This window comes from Leptonotus elevatus, chromosome 19 (genome assembly GCF_054856555.1).
Source record: "Leptonotus elevatus isolate MCC_2025b chromosome 19, RoL_Lele_1.0, whole genome shotgun sequence".
Taxonomy (NCBI): domain Eukaryota; kingdom Metazoa; phylum Chordata; class Actinopteri; order Syngnathiformes; family Syngnathidae; genus Leptonotus; species Leptonotus elevatus.
This window is the reverse complement of record NC_141257.1, coordinates 8,138,183-8,150,813: the sequence shown is the minus strand read 5'-3', so window position 1 is coordinate 8,150,813 and position 12,631 is coordinate 8,138,183. Positions and strand designations below refer to the sequence as shown.

General features: G+C 41.2%; 1 protein-coding gene across 6 annotated transcripts in view; it reads right to left on the bottom strand.

Annotated features, from left to right (window-relative positions):
- The window catches only part of ripor2 (RHO family interacting cell polarization regulator 2), a 39,921-nt gene that overhangs the window by 13,277 nt on the left and 14,013 nt on the right, over window positions 1-12,631 (bottom strand). For all 6 annotated transcript variants that reach the window (XM_086063151.1, XM_086063156.1, XM_086063153.1 and 3 more), the window contains exons 2-6: window positions 4,126-4,249; window positions 2,029-2,190; window positions 1,238-1,316; window positions 1,116-1,139; window positions 847-900 (exon numbers count right to left, since the gene is read on the bottom strand). In XM_086063151.1, coding sequence (XP_085919277.1) covers window positions 847-900; window positions 1,116-1,139; window positions 1,238-1,316; window positions 2,029-2,190; window positions 4,126-4,249 — 443 coding nt within the window. The remainder of the gene's footprint in view (window positions 1-846; window positions 901-1,115; window positions 1,140-1,237; window positions 1,317-2,028; window positions 2,191-4,125; window positions 4,250-12,631) is intronic.

Genomic DNA, 12,631 nt, shown 5'->3' with positions numbered 1-12,631 from the left:
TGCTACATTTTTGTGATCTAAATGATACTCATGTCATTTGTCTTTTTTTATCTTTATTAAATGAATTAATCCACAACATATCCTGTCAAGTCACTCTTTTAGCCTTTTTATTTTAATTTATTTTTGTCTAACTTTCGAAAGTTCGTGACCTTCCTGCTGAAACTTCACACGTGAGTTGTTATCGTTCTATTTTTGTGCACCGCCAAGAACAGAGAACGATTCATTTGCAGGCTTCGCAAAGCCTGTCAGTGTTTGTTTTAACGCCGGCTGGCACCTCGTGACCACACACACAAAAAGTGGACCACACACACATTCCTCAAAGCGCCTGGCTTCCTTCCCTCCACATCTCCGAGGACTCAATTTTGTCGTGACCTACATCCACAGGAAACACACGTGTTTTTATTGTCCGCCGGATGCTTACGAGCGCATTAAGCGTCGCCCCACTAGACGTTTGCGTTGACGAGACGGCCTTCTGGTAACCGTGGCAACCCCGGGGTGCAAGCACAAGTGCGCTGCCGTCACGTGTGATTGGACGCGCGATGACGACGAGCGGTTGCGTGACCTTGAAGATGGCGAACGACCGCGCATGACAAAAAAGAAGAAAAATATAAAACAGCCTCAAGCAGGAATTTTTTTAAATTTTGACCGACAGCGTTGGGCGGCCCAATTTAGTTTTCAGCCAAGTGGAGTGCGTTTTTAATTTATTTACATTGGGGGATTTTAATGCAACTGTTTAAAGGGATTCTTTTAAATGGCCTATTCAGATGAAAAAAAAAAAAAAACACATTTGGCTTAATACACTAAAAAGAGGAAAATAGTGTTTAGTAGCTGATTTCTTATTGTTACCTTGCTGATGTGAAACTCCAGCCGTCTCATGTACCTCTCGATGGCTTTGATTTGCTGCAACGACAAATACAATAATAACGCGTGACAAAAAAAAAGTCAGCTAGCTGTGAACACGTCAAATGAGTATTTAGGCGAAAAGTTAATCGCATGTCATTTTCCAAAATGGCCGCTTAAAATCCTTGCGGATCTTCTCTCTCTTTCATGACCTGCGCTGTATTTGTTATTCCTACTCTGATGCCAGCATTTCTTTTCCTTTTTTGCTCACTCACCTTGTCCAGATCGTAGAGAACGCCCTGCACACAGAACAAACACAAAGAATACGCTCGGTTATTACAAGATCGGCTTTTTGGTTGCCTGGCGACCGTCTTGTTGGGATTTTCTTGGGACTCACCAGACGCGAGTTCCTCTTCATGTCCTTCATGTGCAACATCAGTTTGTCCAACTCCGTCTGGTGCACCTCCAGATATTCACTGACAAGGACACAATAGGAGGTACACCCTCAGTTCAGTGTCATCACATAAAAAAACAACAACACAACAGTGAACTCCAATGCTAAAAATGAACGATAGAGTGACCAGCTAGCTAAATGCTAACACATGTGAAACGCCATAGATGGGCTAGCATACATTAGTATTGTTGTAACCGTAATTATACACTTTAAAATAATTACTTACTTTAAACACGCAGAGCAGCAACATACGCAAACAGAAAATTACAGTTGTACATTTAAACACAAAAATGTTTAACCAAAGCATACAAAAAAATCCACTAGCTTAAAGCTAACACATGATGCAAAACGCTATAAATACGATAACTGGTATTAGCAACAATTATAGTCCATTGACAAAGCTTAATGCTAACACATAATCTAGAATGCCAAAGATAGGCTAATGTAAATTAGCACAATTGAAGTTTACTTTAAATCTGACAAAACACATTTAGTCAGTGTTTATTTAAACACCAAATTGTTCAACCAAACTACATTTTATCTCATGAAAGTTAGTTCACTGCTAACATATAATGCCAAACGCCATACACGAGCTAACGAAAAAGAGAAATTACAACGTGCAACTCTGAATTTTGCTATAAAACAACCCCTAAAAAAACAAAGATGCTTGCTTAAAAATTGGTCATGTAGCAACGGGCGCAAAACAACGAAGCATGGAACAACTTTCCACTCACTCCAGGCCCTGTTTTAGTGCAGCGTAGACGTCCGCCAGTCTTCTGGGCTGAGGCTCTCTGAAGCCGCCGCCGCCGCCGCCCTTGTGGCCGGAAAGGTGAGACTTCTTGGGTTTGGATGCGGGCTTCTTCGGCACCACAGAGTTGCCCATGAACGAGTTACACCTACGCAAAAACACACACACACACATTCAAATTGGGCAGGTGTACCTAATCAAATGTCCAGTGGAGTTGTGCCGACGTCCCTGCGGCTCAACCCATCATGAATTCATCACGTTGGAAAACTTCTCCAACTAAAACTTGTAGTTGTTAAGATCATACATTATTTATAAAAAATAAAAATAAAAACCCACACACACACACTCATCTTTTGCTATGACCCCGATGCAGCGATTTCACAGGATATCTATGTGAATAATTGAGGCTAGTGAACAGTGGGCTGCCTAAATGGGCTGTGGGAGTAAACGTAAATAGAAGGAGCGCGTGGCAACGTCGAGTTTTGGGATTATTTCCAAACAACAACAAACAAAATAAATAAAGGTATGTTAGATTCTTACACACCAGCCAATTGCAAGATCTCTGTGTGAAAGAGGCTAATTGACGCTCGTGAGTAGTCTGCCGCCTAAACAGGCTGTGGGAGCAGAGTAAATGTAAAGATTTAAAATAAACCTTTACACATCGAGTCTGTTGCCTGAATGGGCTGCGATATTAACAAAACAATCACATGGAAAAGTTGGGTTGTGGAATGTTTTTTTTTTTTTTTTTTTTACAAAAATGAAGGTACGGAAGCTTCTTACACACAATTTGAAGGATTTTTCTGCCAAAGAGGCTAATTGAGCTAGTGATTAGTTTTTGGCCTAAACGAGCTGCGGCATGGCAAAGTCAGGTTGTGGCATTGGTATATCCCCCCCCACCCCTCTATAAAAATAAAAAAAAAGGAAAACATTAGCCCCTTATACACAGACCATTCGCACTGCAGGATATGTGACGAGCCTGCCACCTAAACGGGCTGCGGTAGAAACACAAACATACGAATCCGCATGCCTAGTCGGGTTGTGGGACTGTTTATAAGCCAAAAATGATGCAATTGTGTGTATGCTACGGATGCAACAGCCACATCTTTTTTGTTTCCCAGCATGCAACATTCGCTACACTACCAAAGAGTACATGTAGCCACGCCGTAAACAACAACAGTGCAGATCAACCTGTGGCCAACACTTTTCAGCTCTTCTAATCAAATTATTCATGTTGCCCTTTCCTAAAAAGAAAAGCTGCATATTATTAAGCGCACAAGCATGTCAGCGGATGGTCCGTGCGTGCACGCAGCCGTGTGTCATGTGCAAGTATTATGCATGCGTGTGCGTGCATGCGTGCGCGTGGCAAGATCCACGCGTGACCCCCCCTCAAGGCTGCCCTACATTCGAGGCAGCTCGGACCGACTGCCGCGTTGCAACTAGTTTGGGGCGTCGGAACGGCGCTCGTCAACGCTGAAGGAAATGTCAGCTGAATGGGAAACGAGTGCGAGGGCGGCGGGAGACGAGCGTGACCTAAAATGGGACGATGGGAGGAAGGCAAGCTTGCATTTCATACATACACATTCACATCTCTGCCTGGAAAAAAAAATAAAGATTTAATATCTGTTTTTGAATAGAGTTAAATCCGCTGTGGCTCTTTGGAAAATAACTTGGGGATAGGTGATTATCGGTGCCGAACCGCCGATATTCAGAATGTTGGCAAATATCGCTGTTAAATTGGATTCTAATCTCATGAATACAAAGACTCAAATAGATATCGACTATTTGATTTGAATGTAATCTTTAACCGAGTGTCTTTCTGTTGCATGCAGACATCAAATTTGGTGTTCCTTGCAGAAGTTCATAGCTCCTGATGGTTCTTTTTCCTCTGTGGTCGAGAACCAAAATGGCTGTTTGGGTATTTAAAATGGCCGGCATGTCAGTTCAAAGCTCAGATGATCGCACGATCCTCCTCATTCAATCGCCAAACATTAACATGGCGCCCATTTCCTTCCTCGACCTCCCGAGGCCCAGTCATCAGAAATCGTCGACCGCAATCGTTGTTTCTCGGGGGTTCGGGCCTTACCGCGAGCGGCGTTCCTGCAGCGTGCTGAAGCCGGCGAAGGACTGACTCCGGATGATCCCGTTGGGCCCTCCTGGCGAGTGCGTCCCGGCGGCCGCCATGATCTCCGGGATCCGCGACGACACACCTGACAAGAGACGTATCGTCACGTGGAAGGGTCGGACAAGTTTTGGCAGGTTTTCACTCGACCGCCTCGACCTTTCGCCGCTGCAAACATGCCAGCGGTGTTGCTCTCTCATGTCGGGAAACTTGACTCCCATCACTCATCCGACGTGTACTTTGCACATATTTCTTGGCTGAGGTCATACAAAATGAGCATCAAACATTCCAGGAATACACCAAAAGATGTTTCATCGTTACCTAATCGGCCCTTTTTAGAAATAAGACACCTTTTTTTTTTTTTTATAATCAGCCGGTCTAGATTTAGCAGCAGCTTGTCAAAAGTGAAACTATTTAAAGTAAGTGCAACACGAAGCCGTCGATGCTTGAGGGAATTTGCTGAAAATAGATCGGAGAGTTTAACTCGTGTTGCAGCGAAGCATCCTGGAAGGTCTGGATCTTGAGGAATATCGAAAAATAAAGATCAATCATTCAACTGTTGAGATAAGTTTTCCAATCAATTGTCAAATTCCTTGATTTATTTTTTTTTGTTCAAAGAAACTTAGCTGAACAGTCCCATAACTGCAATCGTTAGCATTTCAATGGATGTTATTAGCATTAGCCTGATTCAGAAGTTTTAATCTTTGTTTATGATTGGGCTTGGGTAAAAAAAAAAAAAATAGTGCTTTAATTCGTAGTTAAACCAGAGTTAAAGGTTTAATTTTGACAGCACTATGAATAAATGAAAATTTTTATGTGACACCATCCAGCAACTTTGTTGTGACAATTGGATCATGGCCTTTCCAAGGTGCAACGAGAGGAGCTAGCATCAGCTAGCTTGTGAGCTAACAGGCTTCATAGGCCCTTCTTAGCGCTTTGTAACCTAAAAAAAATGGGCACATGGTTATCACTGTATGCTGTAAAATTCAGACAAACAAATATTAGCAAAAGTCCTTTACTTGTACAATATAGTGAAATCCAGGAACACAAGTTCGTACTGGCTAGGATAGAAACATGACATCTCCGGCCGCCTTGTTTCTGAAAGGACCATTTTCCCGGTGAGTCAGCCCTGAGTCACCGCCATCCGCCGCTATTATTATTGTCCCCCGTCCTGGCGGAAAAACAAGGCCAGCAGTGCGCCGTCTCTTTGTGCTGGACCGAAAGGAGATGCTACCAGGTTGCGCTAACGCGGACGCGTTGGCTGACGGCATGTTTAGGCAAAGACCAGGTTGTTTTTTTTTCCACAGATGTTTTTGGAGAAGGTCGGCCACACAGCAAGGGCAGTCATAATTAAAGCTGATTAATGCGATTGTTGAATAAGCTAATTTCTTTTGACTATTTTGTGGGGTCCTCAAGGCATGTCAGCGCCAAACTGTCAAGCTACATGCAAAATGTAAGTTCAGTTTGAAGAAGCCCCTTTCGCACTGTCTAATCGCAATTGAGGGCTGACAAAATGAAAAACAATAACAAAAGCTTTCAAGTGTGAAAAGGGCAACAAGCACATGCTGACCTGTGACACGTGTCATCACTTACTTTGTCGCCAGCATGCGCCGCTCACTAAACCAACATTTGTCATCCTTCAGGAATTTTCCCTTTCTTTTGTGGCTCGACACAAAAGAGACAATTGTTGACACCTGTAAGAGGTGAACGTCTCCATTGATTGCATTTGTGTCCACGCACGCTTCCATTTTGAGGCTCCGGTTAGCGGCGCAGCCGAGCACGTGTCGGGAACTTCTTGTATTCAGGCTAGCGTCATCCTCAAACGAACGCCTCTCGGGATGTTTACGTAAGCAAAATTCGGCCTCATCACGACCAGCCTTAACTCAGTCATCAGTTTTTCTAATTGAATATAAACCCAGTTTTCAGTTTGCTGCCGCTGCTCAGCTGTCAATTATTTCGGATTTCAATTCATCCATTTTGAGATCCTCAGTTAACCATACAGGCAATATTTTAAGTAACGATTCAAGAAAATTCTTCACATTTTGGCGGAATGTATTCACTGTTAAAAAATTGTTGGGAACAATTCTGCACAAATTTCATAAAGATTCTCCAAATTTCTTATTCGCACAATTATTTTTTTAATAGTCATTTCTACTGCAATGCCGTTTAAAACTTTTTATTAAATTTCTGTAAAGAATTTCGGGAATTTCTTTTGTCATATGTTAACACAGAAATTGACTGCTCCAATATAAAAAAAAAGGGGGGGGGTACAAAGGATAAAAAAAAATGGTTTGATAGTCAGCCCGCTGCCAACTGTAGTTGTGTTTTCAGAAGCTAAATTAGCAGTCTCCATCTTCACACTGCGTTTATTCTTGTCTAACAGGCACCAAAAAAAAGTTGGTAAGAGCCAATGCAAATGGGAGGAAACAAGAAATAGAAACCCGAAAAAATCAAAGTTCTGATGTACAGATTTTTACGACATTTGATAATATATGCAGTATAATCAAACTTGAGTTTGGTGCACACACACACACACACACACACACACACACACACACACACACACACACACACACACACACACACACACACACACACACACACACACACACACACACACACACACACACACACACACACACACACACACACACACACACACACACAAAAGCACTGTAGCAGAAGTGTGCGTGTGTGCCTGAGTTTGTGTGTGGCAGTGTTTACATAACCTGCCTCATCTTATTTTGTCTTCAGTTGCCATGGCGAGGCTAATTCATACAAGCATAAAGAATTAGCTCCCTTGTTGTAGTGCAATATGAATTCACATGTATAACAGAATGGATGGTGTTCCACACGGTTCAATTCTGGGGCCTCTGCTGTTTTCATTTTATCTACTGCCCCTGGGTTCCATGTTAAGGAAACAGCTTAAAGTCCTCCATAGAGTTGAGTGCTGTGTCTTTCCTACATCTGACCTCTTTTTCCACCATCTAAAGTTTGCGTCTTACCCGTGTTTCCTCAAGACCATTTCAAATCCTGTTTTCTTGCTTCGCCCTACAGAAAACAAGTGGTAGGGTGGACGCGGTGTAAGCGGTTGCTGAAGAAAACAATCTCACGCTGATATTCTCCCCTCGCATAGCAACAAACCTCTCTCGCACCTCGTTCAAGGGTGTCTTAGGATGCCATTGTGGATCGGCGGCCAAAAGCTTGAATGGACTGACTGGCAGCCGCATTCAGCCGCATGAAAGGCCGCCGGCCGATGGGAACGCCGAACGGGAGAGCTCTGCGAGTCGCCTTTGTCGCTCCGAGGCGAGGGGGTGATGTCGTTCGCATGGCCGGAACGCCATCTTTCTTTGGTGAGCATGGGAAAAGGGCCTTGTGGACTAGGGTGGCATCTAACGATTATTTTAATAATTGTTTAACCTGTCGATTATTTTGTCATGTAATCAATTAATTGGATAAAAATGCATGTTTTGATTTACATGAAATTGAAAGTACAGAAAAATAAATGAATTAAGATTCAGTCACTGGTTTTGTCTGTAACATGCCAGAAAATTGGCAAAAATGTCGATAATTGTCTCCCAAAGTAAAAGCAAATGTTTTATTTTGGTTCAACACAAATATAATCAGTCTGCCATCATGGAGAACAAATCAGAGAAAATTTACTGTTGACCAGAGCATTTGTATCATTTAAAAAAAAAATGGTATCAATGCTTAATTGATTATCAAAAATAATTATGTATTAATTTGATAGTCAATTACTCTACGTATATTGACCACAACTAATCTTTAAGGGTAAGATCAATATTATATTGACACAATATTAAGTACATGCTGAGCCAGGAACGAGACACCAATACAGATATTGTGTATATTCATTAATTGGCAATTTTGGTAAACACAAACTGATAAGAGTTTTGTTCAGACAATATAACAGTAATATATAAATTTACATTAAAATGTTCAATTATCACTAAATTATCAAAATTGACCGTTTTTGCCGGGTTCAATTTGGAAACTGCTCAGATTGTCCCAATCTGGTTCACGTTTGAAAATTGTGGCTGTTCACAATCACATTTTAGGCTGATCGGTATTGGTTGAAAAAGATAAGATTTGTGTTTATTTTCTCAATATTTAAAGGTCATTAAGTGACAAAAATAACCCTGAGATATTTCCAAATGGAACAGTTTTCATCACCTTGCCGATTTTGAAGTTTTTTTTTTTTTCCAAAGGCACTGTGGAAATAATTCCCCTCCCCCTACACGTGTCTGCAATTGTGGCCCTGTTTTAATTATAGGTCACGGGCGTCCTGATGGGTCGGCGCGGCATTAAGTGCAGACTAGGCGCTGCTGGCATTTCAAAGACGCAGATGAGCAGATTAAGCCAGGCGTGTCCGGACTGCGATTTACATTCTGACTGCCACTGCCGCTTGCTGATGACATTTTCCCCAGCATGTAATCGCACCATCGATGATTTTTTTATGACGTTTAATACAGCAGAACGGAGTGTACAATACAAAAAAAAAAAAAATCAATAAATAAAATCCACATGTGCGTGGCTCCCCACTGGTGGAAAGATCAGCACCTATGCTGGAATGCGTCCGCTACGCAAACAAGGATCAGCTCGGTTGTTTCCAGTGCCGTTTTTAGCAGGCGAACACAAACATTCCTTTCACTGATAGCGGCTACCACAACTGTGATGATAGCGCTGTGCTCAACAGCCATGGGAAACCAGACCGTTAGCATTCCCGCTAGTGGGAATGAAAGAGAAATTGCTACATTGTTAGCTTATAGCATAAGTGTCTAAGCCATCGTCGGTGTCGACTCAATCATCCAGGTCAAACCGCAAAGGTTAGACCAAGGCAACTGGACTCATCTTGTTTGTAGAATGTTAACGATTTTTTTCTTGTTTTTGGAAAACTTTTAAATGTTGTTCTTAGGCCAGCGGCTCTTAACCTGAGTTCGATTGAACGCCGGGGGTTCGGTAAGTCAGTCTGAGGGGTCCGGCGGAGGTCAAAACAGACCTGACACAAATGATTCGTGTCATAGCAAATTGATGTATGACAATTTGGCCTGAAGTTGTTTGGTAAAACATAACGGTTAACTGATTGGCTCCCAAAAAACTTATAAAATATGTTCTATTTTAATTACTATGGTCCCATTGTTTTTTTTATGCTAGAGCATACAGAAGGCTTTGATGCAGCCTCTGAACTGAAGAGAGCGCTTGAAGCAATGGTAGTTATTACAAAAACGGCTAGCAGGAGGCAGCAGAGTATAAGAGATCAACCAGGGCCATGTTGCAAAAAGCTTGATTACCCATGGTTTCAAACTGATTTGTGAATAATGATGAAACTTAGCTATATTCTAATGCTAATTGAAAAACGGAAACATAGAAATATACTTATTTTTCCTGATGAAAGAAGAAACTCCAATCTTTCTTTGGGTAGGTTCCATGTTTTTATAGCAATAGAACACAATATTCTGTGGGCCTTGCAAAATCAGTCAAAATCCAGTAAAACAGCCAGGAGCGAAGTTGGTTGCTTCAGTGAAAATGGCTTGAAGAGGCATATGATTGTTCCAATTTACAAGTGGTACCAAATTTATATATTTACTACTCTTGGGAGATAGGGAAATACACGTTTTTTCCAATTAACTAGCTATGATTTTTTCCACTTTTTTTTCCAATTAATTAGTTATGATTTTTTCCACTTTTTTTTCAATTAATTAGTTAGGATTTGCTTCCTTTTTTCCCAATTAATTAGTTAGGATTTGCTTCATTTTTTCCCAATTAATTAGTTAGGATTTGCTTCATTTTTTCCCAATTAATTAGTTGTTTTTCCCGTTTTGTTTCAATTAATTAGCTATGATTTTTTTGTACATTTTCCCCCCAATTCATTAGTTATGATTCTTTTCTTTTTTTCTTCAAATAATTTGTTGTGATTTTTTTTCAGTTTTTCCCAATTAATTATGTTTTTTTACAGCACAAAAACTTACAATCACAAATAAAGAATATTCTGATTAGCCGAAGATGCCGAAAATCTATTCACAGTGTTGTCTAATTTAAGGTGATATTCCGTTATCTATGATTCCTCCCATTTGTCCTTGCTTGACATTTCACATGTTGTGGACGTTACTTTCTTTCACTTTCTGATTGGATGAAAGTGACTCCGAACTATTTGCATACAAAATTACTTTAGACGCAATATTGTGTCATCCAGCTGCCGCAAAGGAGAAGAAAAAAGCAAAACAGACAGATTATCAGCTTAGGTCCCTAAAACGCTTACGGCAATCGCAGTCGGCCAGCTGCTGCGCGCCAGAGGTGCGCCTCCACGTATCATGTGACGCTGGCGTGGAGCATGTGCCATGTGCTGCATGCCAGTACACCCCCCCCCCCCGCCTCCATCTCAGCCCAACCGGCGCACCCTATACTGTCATACAGTAACAGCGAGTTGGGGTTGGAGGATTAATAGCCTCCATCATTTTACTTGACAACAGGCGGAAGGGTGAGGAAGGGTTCAAAGGCACCACCCCTTTCTCCCCAACACCCCCCTCCATAAATGTGGCCAAACAGAAGGGGAGGGGCTTCAGATAGACGAGCATGGAAGGAATGGGGAAATAGAAAGTGGAGCAAAAACGTAACTAGACTAGAATGGCACTCAGTCGAGCGCAGAACTCCCAATTGAAGAATACGCCTGGTTCGCATTTCGTCAAGTGTTTTATTTATTTTAGGGATTTCGGGGACAATTTTTAAATGAACTATTAAAAAAAATTAACTAAAATGTTTAAACAGATAATTTGTGAAAATACAACACAAGCATTAAGTTAGGGGTAAAGTTAAAACGACATAGGCAATTATGTAAATAGTTAATGATTTGCCAACTACTCCTGACTTACCGCCACCTATTGGACCGGAGTGGAACCTCATTGTCCTCAACATCAAATTTCATTCTTCATTTAACTGTTTTTTTATTTGTACAAAATCCCTTTAGGGTTAGAGTTAGGGTTATGAAAGGGAAATGTTCGTTTTGAAAAAAGAAAACATTTCATCAAGGTGCAACCAAAATATATATATATATATATATAAAACATCTGCTGCTGTGTCGAAATCTCAGTGGTTTTACAAGACCCTCCAGTTAAACCCGCCGTGTCAGCCCAAACTGGACTTTGCCCGACATTTTAAAAGACACAGCTGAATAATTCCCACCTCCCTTACCGACTGCCCTGCAGCCTGTCCTTCCTCATAGCACTTAACACAACAAGTCACATCCACAGCCCAAATTAAAAGCCCCCCCCCCCCCCCCCCCAACCTCACCGAGGAAGCACTCATTGCAGGGTGCGACAAGCCGGAACAGGCCTGACCGTCATAACTATCAGCCTCGGATGAGATAACCTCTGACTCGACGGGTCTGTTGTCACTCAAATGTCTAAATACAAGTCGGAGGACTAGCATCACCCACTAGGACTGGACGATCGTGATTTCAATTTTGGCTTCTCTCTTTAAAATGTAATAAAGAAAAACGAGTAATGTGCAGTACGGCGCGGTGCGTTACAAGTTCCCTATGTTGTGAAAGTACCCTGAATGCAACATGTAGCTTCCTTGCGTCCTTTAAGCTGTTTAATGACACCCCAGTTGGAGTTAGCTAAAAAACATAAAAACATCGCAAAGTACCTCGTTGGTACTGTGCACTAAGCAGTTTGAAACAACTTCATAATGAGCATTACCGCCACCTAGAGGGCTGGAGAGGATCATGAACGCTCACATTTAAAACGTCGTCGACATTTTGCTGCTCCAGTTTTCTCTCACCGTCTATTCTATTAGCCTCAAAGTTACCAGGGAGCTTGTCCAAGTTTTCCTGCAGCAGGCCTGTGTATGAAATAACTTTCAAAAGGGCACTCCTCGTGTAAGAATGCGGTGGTCTACATTTACAACTACACCCCCACATCTCTCCTGAAAAAAAGCCAAGCAGCTGGAAAGACGCATGGACTAGAAAGCAGGAAACGTTCTGTTCATTCGGGCACGTTTAAGTTTCAGTCCAGTACATCAGAGAAATAAGCCACATAAGCTGAGAACAACAATGCATCGTAACGTGCATAAAAATTGTACAAATTGGGAGAATTTACTGGAAAAACATTTTTTAAAAGTCTAATTAAATCATCAGTTTTAAACTCCACATGCATATTTGTTGGCTTTTTAATTTTGTTTGGGGTAAGACTACTAACTGACTAACACAATTAATCAACTAAGACAAACTAGTTCATAGTATCATGGCTAATATGGAGGGCCAATAAATAAATGACCAAATTAATACATTATTATTCATTTATAATTACTATATTATAATAATTATAAATTCTTATTTCAATTTATATTTAGTTTTGGGATCAAATTTTCAAATTATATTTTTTATATCCGTTTTTATTTTCAATTTTAGTCATTTATTTATTTATTTAGTCATTTGTTTATTTTGAATTGT